The sequence below is a fragment of the Salmo salar genome, chromosome ssa15 (genome assembly GCF_905237065.1).
Source record: "Salmo salar chromosome ssa15, Ssal_v3.1, whole genome shotgun sequence".
Taxonomy (NCBI): Eukaryota; Metazoa; Chordata; class Actinopteri; order Salmoniformes; family Salmonidae; genus Salmo; species Salmo salar.
Genome location: NC_059456.1, coordinates 92,366,557 through 92,391,846, shown reverse-complemented (window position 1 = coordinate 92,391,846; position 25,290 = coordinate 92,366,557). Strand labels below are relative to the sequence as shown.

Genomic DNA, 25,290 nt, shown 5'->3' with positions numbered 1-25,290 from the left:
TCAATTCTGACTAGTAGCCTGGTCCCATATCTGTTTGTGCGCTTGCCTATAGTAATGGCCAATTTGGTTGCAATCATTTAGTTTAATTTCTCAGAGATAATATTTAATTTCAACAAAATAATGTTTCAGCAATGCCAATCTTACCTGTTTCTAACAACAGCAACAATTTCAGAACAATCTGAGATGGCTTGCTGAAATGACATGGAATGACTCTATTGTGTCTTAGACAACCAATGTAAGCTTGCTGTAACATATGCTATGTATTCCAATGAGTTTGCCCTTCTGCCTCTACAGGGACACGGCTAATGTTACAGTGGAGATTGCAAGACCAGAGAGAATCAGTGCAAATGTATCAGGGGCCCAAGTGTGTTCAAAATTCCTCTTGCTTTCCTTGTTCTTGTCCAGCCTGGCCTCATAGCCATACAAAAATGTGCTTTACGTATTTCTGAGCACCTCCAAGACATGATACCTTGTTATGTATGATGGTCTAGTTACTTGAGACAGAAATGGAAGTAGGGTTGGGTGGGCGACATCCGCCACCGTCTAGCAATCCAAATGCATGTTTGAGTTGTGTCGTGGGACAACCGTAGCAATTTAGCTAACCCGCTGATTAAATTATTTGTTAAGGGAAAATGTACTTGATACGATTGTGATATGTTGTTGTCTCACCTAACTATCTTAAGATGAATGTACTAATTGTAAGTCACTCTGGATAAGAGCGTCTGCTAAATGACTATAATGTCAAATGTAAAGTAAATTCTCCTCGTAATTCTCCTTTGTTGTTACAACAAGTAACCTGTTCTCAGATAAAGACGTGCAATACGTCCTCCAAGATGTATGATAAGTTACTTCATCCAATTCGTATGCTATTTTACGAACAGGTAAGACATATGATACTATACGTCCTCTAATTTGTTTGATATTGTACTACCGCTTTTACATTCATAATGTTATCTAATAATTAAGTGTCACAGATTTTGACCGTTGCGCGTTAGCTAAAATGCTACAGTTGTTCCTGACATGACTCGAACATGCAACCTTTGGATTGCTAGACTGTTGTGGGTTAGCTAAAATGCTTCAGTTGCCCGCGACACGACTCGTACATGCAACTTTTTGATTGCTAGACTGTCGCGGGCTAGCTAAAATGCTACAGTTGTTCCTGACATGACTCGAACATGCAACCTTTGGATTGCTAGATTGTTGTGGGTTAGCTAAAATGCTACAGTTGCCCCCGACACAACTTGAACATGCAGACTTTGGATTGCTAGACTGTCTACTGGACCACTTTCCAATTAAACTACTGAAAGAGCTTCTTCCTGTTCTTGACTCTCCTATGTTGAACATATTAAATGGCTCCCTTTCCTCCGGATGTGTACCAAACTCTCTAAAAGTGGCACTAATAATGCCTCTCCTGATTAGCAGATGTTATTGCGGGTGTAGCGAAATGCTTGTGCTTCTAGCTCCAACAGTGCAGTAATATCTAACAAGTAATATCTAACAAATTACACAACATATACCTAATACACACACATCTAAGTAGGAATGAATTAAGACTATATACATATGGACAAGCGACGTCAGAACGGAATGGACTAAGATACAGTTGAATACTATAGAACGTAAGGTTTCCTATGAGCTAGTCGCGATCCTGCCATCTCCGTCGGCGCCATCACTGATAAGTTCTTGCCTAGTTTAGAGCTTATCTGTCGGGAAGATATCAGTTAATCGTTGTGGATTGTTTGTTCTATGATAAATCAATTGTTAGTTTGGTGTTCCTCAATGTTCCATTCTAGAACAACTATTGTTTTCACTATACATGCTACCTCTTGGTGATGTCATTCGGAAACACAATCTAAACTTTTACTGCTATGTAGACAATACACAGCTGTACATTTCAATGAAACATGGTGAAGCCCCAACATTGCCTACCATGGAAGCCTGTGTTTCAGATATAAGGAAGTGAATGGCGAAAAAGTTGTTTGTTTTGTCCGAGTTTAAAAGTAGAGGTTCTAGGTCCCAAGAAACAAAGAGATCTACTGTCAGATCTGACAGTGAATCTTGACGGTTGTACAGTCGTCTAAAAAAAAACTGTGAAGGACTTCGGCATTCCTCTGGACCCTGATCTCTCTTTTGTTGAACATATAACAAATATTTCAAGTACAGCCTTTGCAAAAATCTGAAAGTTTTGTCCCAAAATTATGCAGAAAAGCTAATCCATGCTTTTTTTCACTTCAATATTAGACTACTGTAATGGTTTACTCTCTGGTTACCCAGATAAGGCACTACATAAACTTCAGCTAGTGCTAAATACGGCTGCTAGAATCTTGACTAGAACTACATTTGATCATATTACTCCAGTACTCGCCACTGGCTTTCTGTTAAGGCTGATTGCTAGGGCTGATTTCAAGGTTTTACTGCTAACCTACAAAGTATTACATGGACTTGCTCCTACCTATCTCGCCGATTGGTCCTGCCGTACATATCTACACATACTGTCACGTCCTGACCAATATTTAGGTATTATTTGTAGTATATTTGGTCAGGACGTGGCAGAGGTATATTTGTTTTGTATAATGGGGTTTTGTGTGTGGTGTAGTGGGGTGTGTTAGTTTTGGTATAGGTTCTAGGTTTGTTTTTCTATGTGTAGTTTTGGGTGCTGGACTCTCAATTGGAGGCAGGTGTTTCTAGTTGCCTCTGATTGGGAGTCCTATAAGTAGGTGTGTGTTTGTTTGGTAGGTTGTGGGTAGTTGTATTTTGCACTGCGTTTATTATGCCTGTAAAACTGTCACTAGTCTTTATTCGGTTTCTTGTTTTTTTCTCCGTGTTCACATTAATTTAATAAATTAAGATGATGAGCACTAACTCCTCTGCGTATTGGTCCACGTTCTCCGACAATGATTTCGCTATATCGTCTGACGACGAAGATTTCTGTGACACATACACTATGACCACAAGACGCATGCTGCCTTATTGTTCCTAGAATTTCTCAGCAAACAGCTGGAGACATGGCTTTCTCCTATAGAGAGAGCTAAAAAAAAAAAATAATGATCTGTGAGAGACGCAGACTCTGTTTCGTCCTTTACTGAAGACTCATCTCTTCAGCAGGTCCTATGATTGAGTGTAGTTTGGCCAGGGATGTGATGGTGAACGGCAAGGCACTGGAGTGACGAACCACCCTGGCCGGCTCCCCTCTCTCCACTGCGAGAGGGTCTCTGACCCTATTATGGGGGCTGAGTAACTGGCTTGTTCACGCTATCCCATGCCGTCCCTAGCAGGGGTTTATCTCGTTGTGCCAGGCTTTTTTCTGTTATAGTCAACCTGAGTGGGTTGAGTCACTGACGTGATCTTCCTTCCTGTCCTTGGGCTCGTGTTGTGGGGGAGATCTTCGTGGGCTAAATTCGGCCTTGTCTCAGGGTAGTAAGTTAGTGGTCTGTTGATATCCCTTTAGTGGTGTGGGGGCTGTGCTTTTGCAAAGTGGGTGGGGTTATATCCTGCCTGGTTGGCTCTGTCTGGGGGTAACTTTGGACGAAGTCTCCTGTATCTATGCTGCAATAGTCTATGTGCCAGGGGTCTAGGGTCAGTCTGCAATATCTGGTGCAATTATTTTATTATAATTATGTTTGTACTGTTATAATCTCCAATCGGAATATCCAGAAGAGGACTGACCACACCTCACAGCCTGGTTCCTCTCTAGGTTTCTTCTAGAGTTTTTCCTAGCCATTATGATTCTGCATTGCTTGCTCTTTGTGGTTTTACATTCAGTTTCTGTACAAGCACGTTGAGACAACTGCTGATGTAAAAAGGGCTATATAAATACATTTGAGTGCTTGATAATATGAATTGCCCTGAGACCACATTGTCCTATCAGTATAGCCATATCTGAAAAACTGTCACCTCCTGGCCAGTTATAAGGTTAATTGTTTTGTAGTTTGGTCAGGGCGTGGCAGGGGGTATTTGTTTTATGTGGTTCGGGGTGGTGTGTTTGTGTAAAGGGTGTTTGATTTAGTATTTCCGGGTTTTGGTTTATGTTTAGTTAATTCTATGGTTAGTCTAGGTTGTGTGTTTCTATGTTTGGTTGATTGGGGTTGGGACTCTCAGTTGAAGGCAGGTGTTGTCTATCTTCCTTTGATTGAGAGTCCCATATATTAGGGTGTGTTTGTATGTGTGATTTGTGGGTGATTATTCTGTGTATAGCCTTGTGCCTTACCAGACTGTTTATTTGTCGAGTGTTCGTTTTTGTGTTTTGTATGTTCGGTTTTGAAGATAATTAAAAATCAAGATGAGCATTCACGTACCTGCTGCGTATTGGTCCACATTTTCTGATGACGATTTCGCGTTATCGTCAGAAGACGAAAACAAATGTGACAGAATCACCCACCACTCAAGGACCAAGCAGCAGAAGAAGGAGCAGAGGGAATTCGAGTTGGACTGGCGGGAGAAATGGACCTGGGAGGAAGTTCTGGACGGGGCCGGACCTTGGCACCAGGCTGGGGATTATCGACGCCCGCAGTGGGAAATTGAGGCAGCCAAGGCAGAGAGGCGGTGGTACGAGGCCAAGTACGCGCTGAAGGAGAAGCACGAGAGGCACCCCCAATAATTTTTTTGGGGGGGGCACACGGGTAGTTTGGCTAGGCGTAAGAAGAGCCGGAAGCCAGCTACCCGTGGTTATATGGAGGTGCGTATGGGGTGGAGAGCGCTATGTTTCGCAGAGGAGCGCACTATCTCACCCATACGCACGCACAGTCCGGTGCGCGTTATTCCAGCCCCTCGCAGGTGCCGTGCTAGAGCGGGCATCCAGCCTGGTAGGAGGATGCCTGCGCAGCGCATCTGGTCGCCGGTACGCCTCCGAGGACCAGGCTACCCAACTCCCGCTCTACGCACGGCTACCATCAGGCCCCTGCACAGCCCAGTCTGCCCTGTACGGGCACCCCGCTCGTACAGGGCTACTAGTTCCATCCAGCCAAGACGGGTTGTGCAGGAGGTAAGATCGAGACCGACTGTGCGCCTCCATAGCCCTGGGTTTCCAGCTCCTGTCTCTCGTGCGGACCCGGAAGTGCGTCAACCCAGTCCGACTCGTCCTGTTCCCGCTCCCCGCACTAGCCTGGAGGTGCGTGTACATAATCTGGTAAACCCAGTACCAGCACCACGCACCAGGCTACAAGTGCGTCAACCCAGCCTCGCCAGTCAACAGTCTTCATCAGAGCTGCCCGCCAGTCAACAGTCTTCATCAGAGCTGCCCGCCAGTCAACAGTCATCGTCAGAGCTGCCCGCCAGTCAACAGTCATCGTCAGAGCTGCCCGCCAGTCAACAGTCGTCGTCAGAGCTGCCCGCCAGTCAACAGTCGTCGTCAGAGCTGCCCGCCAGTCAACAGTCGTCGTCAGAGCTGCCCGCCAGTCAACAGTCGTCGTCAGAGCTGCCCGCCAGTCAACAGTCATCGTCAGAGCTGCCCGCCAGTCAACAGTCGTCAGAGCTGCCCGCCAGTCAACAGTCGCCAGAGAGGTCAGACTGCGCCGAACTGCCGGAGTGGTCAGACTGCGCCGAACTGCCGGAGTGGCCAGACTGCGCCGAACTGCCGGAGTGGCCAGACTGCGCCGAACTGCCGGAGTGGCCAGACTGCGCCGAACTGCCGGAGTGGCCAGACTGCGCCGAACTGCCGGAGTGGCCAGACTGCGCCGAACTGCCGGAGTGGCCAGACTGCGCCGAACTGCCGCAGTGGCCAGACTGCGCCGAACTGCCGCAGTGGCCAGACTGCGCCGAACTGCCGGAGTGGCCAGACTGCGCCGAACTGCCGCAGTGGCCAGACTGCGCCGAACTGCCGCAGTGGCCAGACTGCGCCGAACTGCCGCAGTGGCCAGACTGCGCCGAACTGCCGGAGTGGCCAGACTGCGCCGAACTGCCGGAGTGGCCAGACTGCGCCGAACTGCCGGAGTGGCCAGACTGCGCCGAACTGCCGGAGTGGCCAGACTGCGCCGAACTGCCGGAGTGGCCAGACTGCCCCGAACTGCCGGAGTGGCCAGACTGCCCCGAACTGCCGGACTGCCCCGAATTGCCAGACTGCCCAGACTGTCCCGAATTGCCAGACTGCCCAGACTGTCCCGAATTGCCAGACTGCCCAGACTGTCCCGAATTGCCAGACTGCCCAGACTGTCCCGAATTGCCAGACTGTCCCGAATTGCCAGACTGCCCAGACTGTCCCGAATTGCCAGACTGGCCCGACTGCCCCCCGGCGATGCCAGACTGGCCCGACTGCCCCTCGGCGATGCCAGAGTGGCCCGACAGCCTGGAACGGCCGGAACCAGAGCCACCTCCAGAAATAGGTGGGTTGGGGAGGGGGGGTGTAGCACAGTGCCGTCGTTGACGGCAGCCACCCTCCCTTCCCTCCCTTTAGAAAAGGGGACTTTTTGTTGGTGTTGCTTGGGGTTATTTTTTGTTAAGGTGCTTCTGGGGTAGCACCTTTAAGGGGGGGGGTACTGTCACGTCCTGGCCAGTTATAAGGTTAATTGTTTTGTAGTTTGGTCAGGGCGTGGCAGGGGGTATTTGTTTTATGTGGTTCGGGGTGGTGTGTTTGTGTAAAGGGTGTTTGATTTAGTATTTCCGGGTTTTGGTTTATGTTTAGTTAATTCTATGGTTAGTCTAGGTTGTGTGTTTCTATGTTTGGTTGATTGGGGTTGGGACTCTCAGTTGAAGGCAGGTGTTGTCTATCTGCCTTTGATTGAGAGTCCCATATATTAGGGTGTGTTTGTATGTGTGATTTGTGGGTGATTATTCTGTGTATAGCCTTGTGCCTTACCAGACTGTTTATTTGTCGAGTGTTCGTTTTTTGTGTTTTGTATGTTCGGTTTTGAAGATAATTAAAAATCAAGATGAGCATTCACGTACCTGCTGCGTATTGGTCCACATTTTCTGATGACGATTTCGCGTTATAGTCAGAAGACGAAAACAAATGTGACAAAAACACAGAATTCAGATTGTATTTTGTCATAGATAAGGCTATATCTAACAGATCAGATACTTGTAGAGTTACCACCACGATGCAGTCATTTCTAAAGTAAAATGTAAAGAAAAAAATGGGCATCCATTTTTTATACCTTTTTGTTCACAAATGTAATAAATCTGCTTAATTTATTGTTACACAATAATAAGTTGTTTTCAGTTATATAGGCTATTGTTATATCAGTGTCCCAACAGTATGGGACCAGGCATCGCATGGCCCCTAGATGGCTGTCTAAGCATGAGGGATATTGAACTCGAGGGTTCAGAAGTGGGCTATGCTTCAGTGTAGCTTGATGAACTTGATGCACTTTGACTTGGCCAATAAGCTTCTCTTAGAAATCACATTTCCCCATCAGTGTCTTGTGTTTGGCTGTTGTTCTTGAAATCACTCTGTCTCAAGAATCCATGCCTGACTGTACAGTCTGGACTGAGTTGAGGTGAAACACTGGTGTTTGAAATGAAATGGTTACAGATTTCAACAATGTCTGGCAGAGGCAGGCATAGTTTGGAGGGAATATGCTAGTTACATTTGGACGTCCAATTGTAATCTTGAGTCAAATCTTTACCATGTGTTTGTACAAGACGAGTTATAGAACATTGTTCAATGTGTTGCACATTACAGCAGACACTGTAGTTTGAGATTGACATTGCTTTATAACAGTGACATGAACATACTTTACTAAACTTACTTTACTGTTGTTCAGAGACTTTTGTAGTCAAATTTTTTCCAGGCAAACCCTGTGTCCTTAGCAGAATGATAAAGGTGGTTATGATATTCAGCTCAGTCCTTTCTGATCATTTGTCAATATAACATTATATGGATTGGTGATCAGCCAGAGATCACACATCTTGGTTGGATCCATATGTTTTCCAAGCAAGAGCAGGCGGCTTTTGCAGTATTTTTGTTGGTCTGTTTTCAAGCAAGGACAAGAAACATTTGTGATTATGATGCATTGCAAAATGTATGATAAATACGATCACAAACACACGGTATTGAATGCCTCAACAAATCCAGTCATTGTTCAAATTGAGTGCAAAAAATCACTGCAAACTAATTTAAAAGTCAGTTGGTGAGAGTGGGGATGGAGACCCTTTCCAAGTTTCTCTGGAGTTTCAAAATGTTGAACAAATACTGTGCAGGAGATAAAACATTGGATGCTGTCCTGCAGACATTTTGGCCCAATGATCAAGAGGGTCTGGACTTACCCAGAGTACAACACTTAGACTGTACATTTTTTAAACAAACTCCCCTGACCTGGCCTTATAGGGTGCCAACTCTACATGCATTCCCCCACAATGACGGGCATGATGACTGTCTGTTTTACTGTCCATGTGTTTATTGACTTCAAGCTGAAAAACAAAGCAGACCAAACTTTGAGACCTTTCCCTAATTGACATATGTATCAAGTACTCCTACCAAGTTTGTTTCTTTATTTGATCTCCTTGCTTGGAGAGTAATGTAGTCAGTGTTATTTTCCCCTTGACTATGGGATATATTTGCTGTACATTCTAGACTGTTAGTTGTGTATACAGCCGCCCGGAATTATATTCTTAATGTCCTACAACTCCGATAATGTTATCATAACAGAGAAATGATCAAGAAAGAAGTCGATATGAAGACCAAAGAACAGGTGTTTGAGCTATGCGTGTTGAGGCAGAGGAGAACAAGATCTGCTGTGACACAGAGGTAGAGCCTATATTTCACCTGCCAAACCTCTTCCCTCAAGGCACCAGCTGCTAATGTAGCCAGGGTGAATAGGAGCTAGCTGGCTGAAAATTGAATGCGGTGGCTAAGGGACTTCTGTTACGTTCTGACCAGTAAAGGGGTTATTTGTTATTGTAGTTTGGTCAGGACGTGGCAGGGGGGGTGTTTGTTTTATGTGGTTCGGGGTTTGTTAGTATATGGGTTTATGTAGAGGGGTGTTGGTTTAGAGTATTCCGGGGATTTTGGTTATGTTCTATGTTTTGTATTTCTAGGATCTGTCTATGTTGTGTATTTCTTTGTGTTGGCCTGGTATGGCTCTCAATCAGGAACAGCTGTACATCGTTGTTGCTGATTGAGAGTCATACTTAGGTAGCCCTGTTTCACCTGTTCCTTTGTGGGAAGTTGTGGTTGCATAGCTGTGTGTTTAGCCTGCAATCATGTTCGTTTTGTTTGTTACGTGTTCAATAAAGTCACTATGAGCACTCAACCCGCTGCGCCTTGGTCCACTACGTACGACGACCGTTACAACTTCAAATAGTTTTTTTTTTGTAAGGTTAATTTTATGCTCACTGACGGTAAATACGGGGTCCATTTAGTGCGCAGGGATTTGGCACTACCTAGACACTACGTGTGCTTTTGTATGCAAGGCCACAGTCAGCTCTGTCTAGACCCAGACAGATGATGTCATATTGCAGGGCCAGGGAGTGGGATTGTCTCTGGCTTGATTGTCTGGTCTGGGTATCATCCTCCCAGGCTTCAGTCTGACCTACTCCAAGCTTTCCCGAAGAAAGGTCTGGACAGATTTATTGGACAGTTAGCAATGCTTCAGCAGAGTTCCAAACAATAAATCACCAGTCCAGACCTGGGTTCGTATAGTATTTGAAATTATTTCAAATACTTTAGCTGTGCATGATTAAGCTTTCCTGTTGCAATGTAAGCAATAAAGCACTCCCAAAAGTGCAAACCATGCCCACCTGGCACTCCAGGCAGGCTAAAATAAACTCTCAAAGTATTTGAAAGATATCAAATAATTTTGACCCAGGTCTATACCAGCCTGGCAATTATTAATTTGGTGTTTTAGGTGATCGGCTATTTGAATACTAAGTGACATAATCTTCTAAAAGAGTAGGCCTAGTTGTTTTAGCTTGAGGGATCGTGTAGTTTGTGATCATGTACAGTAAATGTCAAATAAATACATGGAAGAGAAGACTGAGTGAATTTCACACAGTTTACATTTTTGGGACTATTCCGTTGGTTCCATTGTACCAGGCCAGTTAAATCAAGCACGGCTTGATTATTTGAAGTATTTGACATAATGTATTTGACCCAGGTCTGATACACATTATATGGCACAATATTACGCTGGTAATTTCAAGTCCATTACCTATGTGGCAATCAGCATAGTTTCCTCTCTACTTGCGGTGCTGGGAATAACAGTGTCTTGTCTTTCTAAAGTTCACTGACGTACGTAAAACACACAAACGTTCCAGAAGTAGGCCTAATTATGTGTGAAGGATTAAATTCTATAACATTGTCATTTTTGGACCTTCATAACACCTGTCAAACCATTAATTGTGTCTAAATGCCTGGCTGAAAGTTTATCCTAAAAAGCAGAATGTTCAATTCTTTCAGTTCCTGTAAATTCCACCAGGAACGATGACCCAATTGTCACTGTCTCCCTCCGTCTCTCTATGTTTCACCGGTCGGTCCAGGAAGGGCTCACTGCTACATCACTGCGTACATTTGTTTTCTTGCTGCCAAAACAAAGTTTGGACAAAGTTTTCTGACATGTAAAAAACAACGACTCATTACATGGAAGCAGCAGGAGCATAGAGAGCAGGACTCTTTCTTGGATTTATGCTAAATGGCATGCTTCACACAGAGATAGCTAGGCGTTACTCTACCATTTCCTTGACTGGGCGGGGAGGGAAAACCACACAGCCGTGCACCCCTTGACCTTCATGTCTACAATTAGTTGTTATTCAACATCCAACTGGCCTGGGACTGGGAGAAAACAAGGAAATATCACTGCTGACTGCTCATATGTACTGACTCTTGAGGCAATGAGTTTGTCTGAGGAGGAGGAGGAAATTATTTTTTGACAAGCTTGTTGCCTACATTACACCCAAACACACCAATAACACCATCACCCAACATGTCCTGTTCCATCCCATAATGTTGCATCATTCATCTAAATCTTACATGACAGTCCATGTCCTCCTTGTAGCCTACTACTGTGCAGGTTTGATGGATCCATTTTATATTGCCACAACATTTTTCCTCTCCTTTGATGTGTGATGACAGAACTGGTAACTATGTGGCAGAACTGACATGGGTGTGCTTGTTGCTATATTTAAATGGTAGCCCTGACAAGGCTCTGTTGTCAGTCGTAGACCTGACACTTTGTGTCTCATGGTCTTCCTTCATTTTATCATAACCAACACCAAAACATTCCATTGATGTAACTCTAAAGATAACAGTTTGATTCAGGCCAGTGTCACTGGAAAAAGCAAATTGTTTAAAAATGATGGCAACAGCAACTGTATGACACAGCGCTAAGAGACCATTAGGTCAGTGTCTATTATATAATCATGCTGGTTGTCACATATATCCAACATATTAAAGTATACAAACATGTTAAGTGAAATAAAGTATTTCTCAACAAAAATGTCTTCCCATAACAAGTAATTCAAACAACTGTCTAAATAAAGTACAACATGAATGTCCAAGTCTTTTGTGGTACTACCACTGCAAATCAGTGAAGATTGAAGATCACCAACAAGACGTTGAGGGTAAACCTTGACACAGACACGGGTCTATAGCTTTCTGGTGACCTCCTATGACTTCCTGAGCTCACACAGACTCTTTGAAGGAGTTTGCTGTGCATTTTAGACACTCAATCGCAAAGTCTGACAACACTACTACGCTGTGTTGAGGTATTTTTGAAGGCTTTGAAATTGGGGCATATAATTGAGTGATCAGGTTTTACAGGCATATGAAATGGGCTTTGGTTCAAGATTGGTTGTTTTGTAAGCATTTGACCATGGCTGCATGGACAGCCTGCCAATCTTTTGAAAAAAGGAGGACATGTTTAAGGAAGCAACAAAGACTGTGGCTTGTAAGGAAATTAAGGCACCGTGCTTTTCATAACCTACATACTAACATAAATCACAAGAGCATGTAAAATGTAACTCAAAAGGGCAAAATGCTTGTGTTTCTACTCAGGTGCCTACAGTCAGAGTTCCAGAACTCTCTGGAACCTATTCCTGAACCTAATCACTGTCACCATGGTGATCCAAACTGGACTACGTCGACCTGGCGGTATGTCTTGATTTACAGAATAAAAACAAACCTCTCAAGTCAAAATCTGATGACAACTCAACAGAGTCTAGAGTGCTGATTCTGCTTTTTGGTATTGTACCGATTTCTGCAATATACCCTGTTTTCATCCTTTCACATACCATTAAAACCTGTTGGGGCTACAGGTTAGCAATGAACCCCGAGACGGGATTGCTAACAAGGCTGGAAATTCAAAACATCAAAAATCTAATAATTTCAATTTCTCAAACAATCAACTATTTTACACAATTTAAAAGATAAACATCTCCTTAATCTAACCACATTGTTCGATTTTCAAAGAGGCTTTACGGCAAAAGCATAAAGTTAGATTATGTTAGGACAGTACATAGCCACAAAAGTACAAACATCCAGTTTCAATTCAAGGTCAGGCGTCACCAAAAGCAGAAACCAGCTAAAATTATGCACCAACCTTTGACAATCTCCATCAGATGACAATCCTAGGACATTATGTTATACAATACATGCATTTTTTGTTCCATCAAGTTCATATTTATATCCAAAAACAGCATTTTACAGTAGCGTGAAATTCAGATTTTTTCTTCTCTGAAATGCTTCCGGTGAACATAACAAAATTACTATTCGAAAACATTGGTAAATTATAATATTGTCATTCAAAGAATAATATATTATCATCTCGTAATTGCTACCGAATGGCCAGATCTCAAAATAACTTTACTGGGAAATCACATTTTGCAATAAACGGGGTGCTATGCTAAGAACAATAAGCTATGCTATACAGTTAGCATCATCTAATATCGATAATAACATTGTAAATATCCCCTTACCTTTGATTATCTCCATCAGAAGGCACTGCCAGGAATCCAAGGTCCAGAACAAATGTGGTTTCTTTTGACAAAGTTCATAATTTATGTCCAAATAACACCAAGTAGTTAGCGTTCATTATGCTCCCACAAAACGTGGTGGGGGGGGGTGTAAAATCACGCCGAAAAGCTAAAAAAACCTAGTAAATAATCTATTTACGTTCGTTCAAACATGTCAAACGTTGTTTAGCATTAATCTTTTGGTCCATTTTTAACGTTAAACATCAGTAATATTTTCACACAACCTATCCTATGTCTAGATAAACAATTATGACAAACTCACGCTTCTCAGATTTATGCGCAGGCGCAAAAAAATGAAGTGACGACATGTCAACTTCCCAGCATTCTAATTTGCTCTCTGTTTATCATAGACGCTTCAAACAACTTTATAAAGATCGTTGACATCTAGTGGAAGCCGTAGGAGAAATTAATCCTTTCTCACTATGGTATCTATAAAAAAATGACACTAAATAGTACAGTCACAAAATTCACATTTTTTTAAATCTATTTTTCACAGGTTTTTGCCTGCAATATGAGTTTTGTTATACTTACAGACACCATTCAAACTGTTTTAGAAAATTCAGAGTGTTTTCTATCCGAATGTGTTAATAATATGCATATCCTAGCTTCTGAGTTGGTGTACGAGGCAGTTAAAAATGGGCACATATTTTTTTCAAAATTTCTCAATACTGCCCCCTAGCCCAACAGGTTTTAATGCCGAAGTTAACACAGACAATCTGTCAGTGAATTATATAAGGTTTTTATGAATAATGGCAGTACAATTTGGTGTTTAGATCAGGGCTGTTCAATGTCGCTCCTGGAGTGCCAAAACACTTTCATCCTCTCCTTCTAATAAGGGACTAATTCAGACCTACACTCTTGGGAAAAAGGGTTATTCGGCTGTCTCTGTAGGGCAGGGCTGCCCAACCCTCTTCCTGGAGATCTACAGTCCTGTAGGTTTTCAGTCCAATCCTCTTCCTGGAGATCTACAGTCCTGTAGGTTTTCAGCCCAACCCTCTTCCCGGAGATCTACAGTCCTGTGGGTTTTCAGTCCAACCCTAATTTAACACACCTGATTCTACTAATTAGCTGCTCAACAAGACCTTAACTAGCTGAATCGGATACGCCAAATTAGGGTTGGATTGAAAATCCACAGGACAGTAGATCTCCAGGAAGAGGGTTGGACTGAAAACCTACAGGACAGTAGATCTCCAGGAAGAGGGTTGGACTGAAAATCTACAGAACAGTAGATCTCCAGGAAGAGGATTGGACTGAAAACGTACAGGACAGTAGATCTCCAGGAAGAGGATTGGACTGAAAACCTACAGGACAGTAGATCTCCAGGAAGAGGGTTGGGCAGCCCTGCTGTAGGGGAACCATTTTTGGTTCAAGTTAATCGGGACAGCTGAAGAACCCTTTTAGGTTCTAGATTGCACCTTTTTTCTAAGAGTGTAGGACACCAGGGGATTGCAATTAACCACCAGGTAGAAAAAAACTGACATTTTTTGACCCTCCAGGACCAGAATTGAACATTCCTGGTTAAGGTAGTGACCTCACGTATCTGAAACTTCATCAGAAAGATCCCCCTTATAGGTTCCAAACATCTTGTGCAGACCTGAGGCAAAGAGGAAACAGATATTCCACAACACCTTTACTGTAATTTGGTTTCTATTCACCATGGCTGTGTGGAATAGAAAGGAGGAGGGGGATTACATGCATGTGCAGGCTGTATTGCCATGCTCCTATACAGACTGTATACCTGGTTTTCTTTCTCAAGCTTGCTTTATTGAATTTGACGTCCCATATACAGTACACACACTACTCTGTCACACTCTCCGGGCCAATTCTTTTTGCCAGGTCATTAAAATGGGAAAGTCTATATCCATACCATAAATACTCTATATAAAAATGTATGGGGTTTATTTTCATTTCCTATTAATTTTTCCATTGTGTGGTCTGGCTGCTCCTTGTTCCATGAGTGTCACATTCCTCTCCCACCAACATGATGTCAAGATTAGCCAGTGTTGAGGGAACGTCAATAATTTCACCACACATAGGTCCAGTTAGTACCTACTGCAGGCATCAATACAGTTGTACCTGAATGATTTATTCAAAACAGGATGCTTTTCAGGAAGTCTATTATATTTTACTGACAAAATTATGGGTTTTCATTTGCATGAAAAAATTGTACTTATTGCAGTTTGCATTTAGGCCAATTTGACTGAAATCAATTAAACTCTACTATAAACTGGGCTAAACAAATAAGGACTGAGATCCCGAGCTTTTCCTATCCACTCAATGTGAGAGATAGACTCACTGGAAGGCCTAAGTTAAAGACTGCTGGTCATTCTGTACACAGACCATGTTTCTCCTGGGACATGGCATGGAGGCAGAGCAGGGTTTCCCAAACTCGGTCCTGAGGCCCACCCTGGGTGCACATTTTGGTTTTTGCACTAGCACTACACAGCTGATTCAAATAATCAAAGCTTGATGATGAGTTGGTGATTTGAATCAGATGTGTAGTGCTAGGATCAAGTTTGGGAAACCCTGGGGTAGAGAATGGATGGAGCCTCCAAAAAGTAAAGACATTTCCAAAGGATTCCATGGCATACATCTAGGGTATTTCCTGGCTGTGACACATTCTTTATTAATTCCACAATACATTCAGAGGTTTGATGGTCAATGGTTAGACTATGCTGTTTTTTTTCTCCGTTATTGAAATTAAAGTAGAGAATAGTGCCTCATGTATACAGTACTCACAGTCTTCTAGAGAAACATAATATGCAATTGTAACCGTTTGACATGCCAACGGTATGTGTAACTACAGTTGAAGTCGGAAGTATACATACACCTTAGCCAAATACATTTAAACTCAGTTTTTCACAATTCTTGACATTTAATCCTAGTAAAGATTCCCTGTCTTAGGTCAGTTAGGATAACTACTTCATTTAAAAAATGTGAAATGTCAGAATAATAGTAGAGAGAATGATTTATTTCAGCTTTTATTTCTTTCATCACATTCCCAGTGGGTCAGAAGTTGACATACACTCAATTAGTATTTGGTAGCATTGCCTTTAAATTGTTTAACTTGGGTCAAACGTTTCGGGTAGCCTTCCAAAAGCTTCCCACAATAACTTGGTTGAATTTTGGCCCTTCCTGCTGACAGAGCTGGTGTAACTGAGACTTTTTCAGTTATGCCCCCAAATTTCTATAGGATTGAGGTCAGGGCTTTGTGAAGGCCACTCCAATACCTTGACTTTATTGTCCTTAAGCCATTTTGCCACAACTTTGCAAGAATGCTTGGGATCATTGTCCATTTGGAAGACCCATTTGTGACCAAACTTTAACTTCCTGACTGATGTCTTGAGATGTTGCTTCAATATATTCACATAATTTTCCTCCCTCATAATGCATCTATTTTGTGAAGTGCACCAGTCCCTCAAGCAGGAAAGCACCCCCACAACATGATGCTGCCACCCCCGTGCTTCACGGTTGGGATGGTGTTCTTCGGCTTGCAAGCGTCCCCCTTTTTCTTCCAAACATAACGATGGTCATAAAGGCAAAACAGTTCTATTTTTGTTTCACCAGACCAGAGGACATTTCACCAAAAAGTACGATCTTTGTCCCCATGTGCAGTTTCAAACCGTAGTCTGGCTTTTTTATGGCAGTTTTGGAGCAGTGGCTTCTTCCTTGCTGAGTGGCCTTTCAGGTTATGTCGATATAGGACTCGTTTTACTGTGGATATAGATACTTTTGTACCTGTTTCCTCCAGCATCTTCACAAGGTCCTTTGCTGTTGTTCTGGGATTGATTTGCACTTTTCGCACCAAAGTACGTTCATCTCTAGGAGACAGAACGCGTCTCCTTCCTGAGCGGTATGACGGCTGCGTGGTCCCATGGTGTTTATACTTGCGTACTATTGTTTGTACAGATGAACGTGGTACCTTCAGGCATTTGGAAATTGCTCGTAAGGATGTACCAGACTTGTGGAAGTCTACAAAAAAATTCAAAAACTAAAGTTTGTTAACAAGAAATGTGTGGAGTGGTTGAAAAACGAGTTTTAATGAATCCAACCTAAGTGTATGTAAACTTCCGACTTCAACTCTATATATGGTATAAAAACATTTTAATTAAATCCCTAACTACTGATTTAATCACTGGATAGTTACCTCTCCTTTGCCATTTACAGTTTAAGTGCTCCACTGACGATGCCCGTGTCTTGGCGATCTCTTTGACCTCACGCTGCTGGTAGAGCTTTGCCAGTTGTTGCCATGTAGTGTACCTTGGCAGTTCCATGGCACTTGTGCCGTGTAGTGTACTTTGGCAGTGCCAGAACCTTCTTTCCTAGAAATCACCAGGACAGCTGGAGATGAATGCTAATGCTGCAGTGTCAGGGACTTTCAAAATAGGACCATTAATGCCTAACATGCATTCTTCTCTCTTTTCATTCCCAAAGGTTTTCTGCTTATTTATTATTGTTTTTTATTCTGTTTTATTGAAACAACCTGGAGATGGCTGGGGAGGTAGGGGGCCAGCCAAAGCATGTGTTCTACGATTACAAACAGCTCTTTAGGCAGACCTAAACACTCCAAAAAAATATTGGTAAATAAACATGTCCCAAACTCCAAACGAAATGGATGGTTTTTATAGGCGTTTTCTCCCCTGAATAATCTGCTCCTTCTTTTGATGGAAAAATCTCATTCTATAGTTAATCTATATGGAAGGATGAACCACACAATCTTAATTATTCAGGGGTACTATTTTTCAAGTAAGCAATACATCTAAACAAGAAAATACAAAAAGAAATGGCAATGTTTAACAATTCTATAGAAACAGAAGATAATTCATGAATATACAGTGCCTCCGGATAGTATTCAGACCACTTGACTTTTTCCACATTTTGTTACGTTACAGTCTTATTCTGAAATGGATTAAATAAATACAAATTCTCAGTAATCTACACACAATACCCCATAATGACAAAGCGAAAACAGGGTTTTAGAAATGTATAATTTTTTTTTTTTTAAATACCTTATTTACATAAGTGTTCAGACCCTATGAGATTGGACATAATTTGGAAAGGCACATACCTGTCTATATAAGGTCCCACAGTTGACAGTACACGTCTGAGAAAAAAACAAGCCATGAGATCGAAGGAATTGTCCGTAGAGCTCCGAGACAGGTTTGTGTCAAGCCACAGATCTGGGGAAGGATACCAAAACATTTCTGCAGCATTGAAGATCCCCCAAGAACACAGTGGCCTCCATCATTCTTAAATGGAAGAAGTTTGGAACCACCAAGACTCTTCCTAGAGCTGGTCGCCCGGCCAAACTGAGCAATCGGGGAAGAAGGGCCTTGGTCAGGGAGGTGACCAACAACCCAATGGTTACTCTGACAGAGCTCTAAAGTTCCTCTGTGGAGATGGGAGAACCTTCCAGAAGGACAACCACCTCTGCAGCACTCCACCAATCAGGCCTTTATGGTAGAGTGGCCAGACGGAAGCCACTCCTCAGTAAAAGGCATATGACAGCCCATTTTGTGTTTACCAAAAGCCACCTAAAGACTCTCAGACCATGAGAAACAATATTCTCTGGTCTGATGAAAACAAGATTGAACTTTTTGGCCTGAATGCCAAGCGTCACGTCCTTGAATGTCCTTGAGTGGCCCAGCCAGAGCCCGGACATGAACCCGATAAAACATCTCTGGAGAGACCGCTCCCCATCCAACCTGACAGAGCTTGAGAGTATCTGCAGAGAAGAATGGGTGAAACTCCCCGAATACAGGTGTGCCAAGCTTGTAGCGACATATCCAACAAGACTCGATGCTGTAATCGCTGCAAAGGTGCTTCAACAAAATACTGAGTTAAGGGTCTGAATACTTATGTAAATGTAATATTTATATAAATTCTATAAATTAGCAGAAAGCAAAAAACTGTTTCTGCTTTGTCATTATTGGGTATTGTGTGTAGATTGATGAGGGGAAAAAAACTATGTAGTACATTTTAGAATAAGGCTGTAACGCAACCAAAAAGTCAAGGGATCTGAATACTTTCCAAAGGCATTGTATATATATTTAAATGATTACTTGAAAATCTTGTGTTTGTGTTTTTTACAGGACCGAGTTTACATAATGAATGTATTGAGAAAGCTAAATTGCCTATCAAATTGTTTTCTGGCCCCTGGGAAGGAACATCTCTGTGGGAGAAAAAGAAGAAGAGGGAGAAGAAGAAGAGGAAGAAGAGGGAGGAGAAGAAGAGGAAGAAGAGGGAGGAGAAGAAGAGGAAGAAGAAGACAGGAGGGCTTGTTAGTGCGTCAGATATCCTGAGAGAGTTGGCCCAGTTAAATTTCCCTGCCACAGATGTCAAACGGTCTTGTTTGCAAAGCCTAGTGTTTAAGTGTGGATCTGCTAGGCTTCTCTTCTCCTATCTGGCTGCTCTGCTCTGCTCTACTGGGCTAGAATCACTGATGAAGGTATGTACTGTCTTGGTCTGGGGCACTGTTACAGCTGATGAAGGTATCTACTGTCTTGGTCTGGGGCACTGTTACAGCTGATGAAGGTATGTACTGTCTGGGTACTGTTACAGCTGCTTTTTCATGCTGCCTTTTTATTTATTGAATATAAATGAAATTATGTTATAACTGTATGCAATAAAAAAGTTACTAGTATTTATTGATGTTATTCGATATGTGAGAATGAATTAATGGCTACTTGTTCAACAGACCATTTTTTTTGGTCAAAATGAATGAATATTATATTGATTACAAATAGTTGTGTCTAAAGTACAGTTTGAGCAATACTTATAATGTATGTTAAAAAATGTAATGATTACATTCTGTCTGTGCAATTTATGTATTAATTAATATGGTTGAAATATGGTTATATTGTCTCTATATTAGGGTCTACCTACAGTACTGGTATCTATATTGTTTGCCAAACTACAGACAATACGTTAGGAATTGAAACAATTTTATTCTCTTTGTCTCCTGTGTAAACTTGATTCTGACTTCTAATCATTAAGTTGCTTATTAATTCTTAATTGATAAAAATGTTGAGAGTCCAGCTAACACTTTGCACAGGAATTATAAAAAATTACGAGGCAGTTAGCCAGGGGGTTGCTTTAGAGAAGCTTTCCCCCAACCATTTTTGCCCTTTTGACTCTTTTTAAACTATTTTTTTAACATTCTTGCTCTCAATGCCTCTGCCCTCCACAGAAGCCTACTAGAACCCTGTGTTGCCAGAGCCCTACCCAGAGACAAGAGAAGAGGGTTGAGATGGGTCCTGTTTGTGCTCAGCTTCTCTTCGCTGCCATCTTGTGGTCAATGCCTTACACTGGAGCTGCTGCTGTGCGGATCCTATCCAAATCCAACCGGACCAACCTTCTCCACCTAACTAGACCTGGCTTCGAGTCAGACCCTGACTCTGACTGGAGGAATCTGAATCTTACCAGCATCAGTGTGCCTCATATCCGAATAAGGCGAGCCATCTCCTCCAGAGAAATGAATTCCTTGTTGGATTATCACAACCGTGTCCGCTCCCAGGTCTTCCCTCAGGCTGCCAATATGGAGATCATGGTGAGGCCCCTGCATCTGCTGAACCTGGGGAGGAAAACAAGGGACTGGTCCTCTGTCACATTCTATGGCTGGGCTTACTAACACTTAATCAAATCTGAAACATAACTGTGGTGTTCTTGCTCTACACTAGAGTTAGATTTGACATTTTATAATATTTTTTTTTTTATATAATTGTTTTATAATGTATATTTATTGAATAAGTCAAATCTCACATAAGTAAGTACAGACAAAATCAAACAATGTGAAAAAGAGTTGCTAGAAAGATAGGACCAGTGAATATCTGTAAAGCCTTCCTCTTGGCAGGGACAGGGTGAGTGTCGTTAAAAAATAAATAAAACAAATATTATTTGATAAGTGTTGAACAGCTGCTCTCTCTCTCTCTCCATGCTTTAGTTGTGGGATGAGCAACTGGCTAAATCAGCAGATTCCTGGGCTTCCCGCTGCATATGGGATCATGGACCCTCACAGACCATGAGATATATGGGCCAAAACCTGTCCATCAACTCTGGCAGGTACTGTAGAACTACCCCTGTTCTTTCCATGTTTACAACTGTTTTATAGCTGTTGCTTATGTGATTGTTGGAGATCTGGTGTGTTTTTGTTCAACAATGACTGTTATAGGAACACTGTCTAACACTACAGTATATCTGGTCAAATATGAAGTAGGGTGGTATTTTAAGAAACATGAAATGCTGAAAGGTCTTTTTCTTCTCCTAGATACTGGTCAATCATTGAGCTGGTGAGGTCCTGGCAGGATGAGAAAAACTCCTTCTCCTATCCCAACACATGCAGTGGACCAGTTTGTTCCCACTATACACAGGTGTGGCTTAGATATTGCACTAAATACGAATGTACAGATGTCGGATTTTAATTTGAGCCAGTTTGCTACAGCAGGAAAATAATCCTGCAGCTACAGGAAATGTGAATTATTATGTGGATTATAATTAATGTACATTTTTGTAGGGGTTGATACATTTTTCGTTAGGGCAAATCAAGTATTACATTTCAAAGTGGAAATTACAAACTTTAGAAGCCTTTTTAAAACTCAAATACGCAACAGAAGAGTGTTCCAATTAAGATCCTACATATTTTTTTGTGGTATGTACTATACATGGTCTTCTATTTACAGAAGATCTGTGCTTTCCTGGTATAGTTTATATTTGTATTAGTAAGAAATTGGGTGACTGTGTGTGAGAACTGTCTGTGATTGATCATGTTGACCATGAGAACTACACATTACATCAACAAATTTCAGATGGTCTGGGCCAATACCAATAAGATGGGATGTGCCATCAACAAATGCTCAAACATGAATGTGTACGGGAGCTCCTGGAGGACAGCAGTGTTCCTGGTTTGCAACTACTCTATCAAGTAAGTACACACTTCTCTGTTCATGGCAAGAGCAAGCGATCTTGTTATAATGAACACTTTACAGTATACGCAAATATACGTTTACAGTACATACCCAATATAGATTAACCTCTACAGGATCGGTGGGTCCCCCCCGCAGGACGGTTGAGCTAACGTAGGCTAACGTGATTAGCATGAAGTTGTAAGTAACTAGAAAATTTACCAGGGCATAGACAATACTGATATTGGCAGAAAGCTTAAATTCTTGTTAATCTAACTGCACTGTCCAATTTACAGTAGCTATTACAGTGAAAGAATACCATGCTATTGTTTGAGGAGAGTGCACAGTTATTAACTTGAACATGTATTAATAAAACAATTAGATGCATTTAGGCAGTCTTGATACAACATTTTGTACAGAAATCCAACGGTTCATTGTATCAGTCTAAAACTTTGCACATACATTGCTGCCATCTAGTGGCCAAAATCTAAATTGCACCTGGGTTGGAATAATACATCATGGTCTTTCTCTTGCATTTCAAAGATAATGGTACAAAAAAAACCACATGTTTTTTTCTTTGTATAATCTTTTACCAGATCTAATGTGTTATATTATCCTACATTCATTTAGTACAGTCCTTTTTCTAGTGTATAAGCTAGACTCATCAGAGCCTTATATTTAACTGAATATCCTTTATAATGACAGGAAACAAACAAGCAAACAAGATCAGCAGTTAACCATGTTTTATTTCTCTTCCAGAGGGAACTGGGTTGGAGAGGCTCCCTATAAGAGTGGCAAACCGTGCTCTGCCTGTCCATCCAAATATGGAGGTTCATGTAATAGAAACCAGTGTTCCTTCAGTGGTTCAAAAGCCAAAGCCAAGAAAATAAAAAGGTATTAGAAAGACATCAGTCATACTTTCCCTGTTATAATGGAAGGCTTTCAAGAGTTCATTGTTTCTGGTCAACTATTCAATTCCATTCATCTCAGCAACAAACAACAACTGCAAGAGAGGGTAAGTGTGAAAGGTGAAGGATTTCTAAACATAAAAAACGAATCAAAGCACAAGACCTGCTTTTTTCAGCGATTCAATTATAGTACCACTATTTTTGTTTTTATCATAAACTAATGTTTGATCCATCCACTGGATGTTAGGGAAATAATGTTTTTCCCCCTCGGTCATGATGTTGTGAACTTAAATCTATGTCAACTCTTGGGTTGCAAAGCTCCATTTTCTCGCCATGACACAGAAAGAACCCAGCTACCAAAAACCAGACAGTACTTCTGTTGTATTCAATTTATTATGTCCTTTTTTGAAAATGTTGAGAAGATGAGTGCAATGTACAATATATATACAAAAGTATGTGGACACCCCTTCAAAACAGTGGATTCTCTATTTCAGCCACACCTATTGCTGACAGGTGATTAAAATCAAGAACACAGTCATGCAATCTCTCATTGACTTTCATTGTGGCACCATCATAGGTTGCCACCTTTCCAACAACTCAGGTCTTGAAATGTATGCCCTGCTAGATCTGTCCCGGTCAACTGTAAGTGTTGTTATTGTGAAGTGGAAACGTCTAGGAGCAACAACAGTGAAGTTGTAGGCCACACAAGATCACAGAATGGGACCGCCGAGTGCTGAAGTGCGTATCGCGTTTAAATCGTAAAAATTGTCTGTCCTCGGTTGCAACACTCACTACCATGTTCCAAACTGTCTCTAGAAGCAAAGTCAGCACTTGAACGGTTTGTCTGGAGCTTCATGAAATGGGTTTTGGCCGAGCAGCCGCTTACAAGCCTAAGATCACCATGCGTAATGCCAAGCGTTGGCTGGAGGGGTGTAAAGCTTGCCGCCATTGGACTCTGGAGCAGTGGAAACGCGTTCTCCAGAGTGATGAATCGCGATGCCAGGAGAACGCTACCTGCCCCAATGCATAGTGTCAACTGTAAAGTTTGGTAGAGGGGGAATAATGGTCTGGGACTGTTTTTCATCGTTCGGGCTAGGCCTCTTAGTTCCAGTGTAGAGAAATCTTAACGCTACAGCATACAATGACATTCTAGACGATTCTGTGCTTCCAACTTTGTGGCAACAGTTTGGGGAAGGCCCTTTCCTGTTTCAGCATGACAATGCACCCATGCACAAAGCGAGGTCCATACAGAAATGGTATGTCGAGATTGGTGTGGACGAACTTGAATTGACTGCACATAGCCCTGACCTTAACCCCATCGAACACCTTTGGGATGAATTGGAACGCCGACTGCGAGCCAGGCCTAATCGCCCAACATCAGTGCTCGACTTCACTAATGCTCTTGTGGCTGAAAGGAAGCAAGTCCCTGCATCAATGTTCCAACATCTAGTGGAAAGCCTTCCTAGTTGAGTGGAGGCTGTTATAGCAGCAAAGGGGGGACCAACTCCATATTAATGCCCATGATTATGAAATGAGATGTTTGACGAGAAGGTGTTCACATACTTTTGGTCATGTAGTGTATTTGTAGGCCTATGCCAACGTGTTTGATAAGTCCACTAATTGTTTGCACTGCTTTTGGTTGATTATTTGGCTCTTGATTGACATTTTGCAAAGCTAAAAATAAGCACTTTTATAGTTACTGTTTTTTATTATTATTATTGTATAACTTTACTGTAGATTAAAGACATTGATCATGTTGGTTATTTGTTCTCTTGTAGACCAATTTTTTTTTGTTTTATAACATTGTAATACACTTATTACAGCTCATGATTGGCCTGAATGTGAAATCACTGTCAAGAATTATTTGAATAAAAAAGAAAGGAGTTTAACTCAGTAATGGGTGTTTTGATAAACCTTACAGTTCCAGGTTGCTTTTTCACTTATAGCTGTATTAAAAGGAGATTTTCTTCCTATTTCTTCCTTGCCAATCCCATCTTAATATTAATGTACACCTAAACACAGCATGTCAGCATAGATATTATAAAATGGAAACAATGACTGGCTACATGTGCGTGTTATCTCAAATGGCCCCTGGCCTGCATCTGTGCTCATTTAACTAGGAGTCCAGTGGAGGCTAGGGGAGGCTAGGAGAGACTAGGAGAGGCAAGGGGAGGGGAGACTAGGAGAGGTGAGACTAAGGGAGGCTAAGGGAGGCTAGGGAAGGCTAAGGGAGGCTAGGAGAGGCTAGGGAAGGCTAAGGGAGGCTAGGGGAGGCTAGGAGAGGTGAGGCTAAGAGAGGTTAAGGGATGCTAGGGAAGTCTAAGGGAGGCTAGGAGAGGCTAGGGAAGGCTAAGGGAGGCTAGGGGAGGCTAAGGGGGCTAGGGAGGCTAGGGGAGGCTAGGAGAGGCTATGGGAGGCTATGGGAGACTAAGGGAGGCTAGGGGAGGCTAAGGAGGTTAGGGGAGGCTAGAAGAGGCTAAGTGAGGCTTAGGGAGGCTAAGGGATGCTAGGGGAGGCTAAGGGAGGCTAGCGGAGGCTGGAGGAGGCTAGGGGAGGCTAGAGGAAGCTAGAAGATGTTAGTT

General features: G+C 42.3%; 1 protein-coding gene across 1 annotated transcript; it reads left to right on the top strand.

Annotated features, from left to right (window-relative positions):
- The first annotated feature begins 11,985 nt into the window (after positions 1 to 11,985).
- On the top strand, positions 11,986 to 24,597 carry LOC106572611 (peptidase inhibitor R3HDML). The gene is made up of 7 exons (XM_045696106.1): positions 11,986 to 12,019; positions 19,065 to 19,348; positions 20,090 to 20,449; positions 20,843 to 20,961; positions 21,167 to 21,269; positions 21,705 to 21,820; positions 22,560 to 24,597. The coding sequence occupies exons 1-7, from the start codon at positions 11,986 to 11,988 to the stop codon at positions 22,699 to 22,701; spliced, it is 1,158 nt and encodes a 385-aa protein (XP_045552062.1). The 3' UTR covers positions 22,702 to 24,597.
- The last annotated feature ends 693 nt before the right edge of the window (positions 24,598 to 25,290 follow it).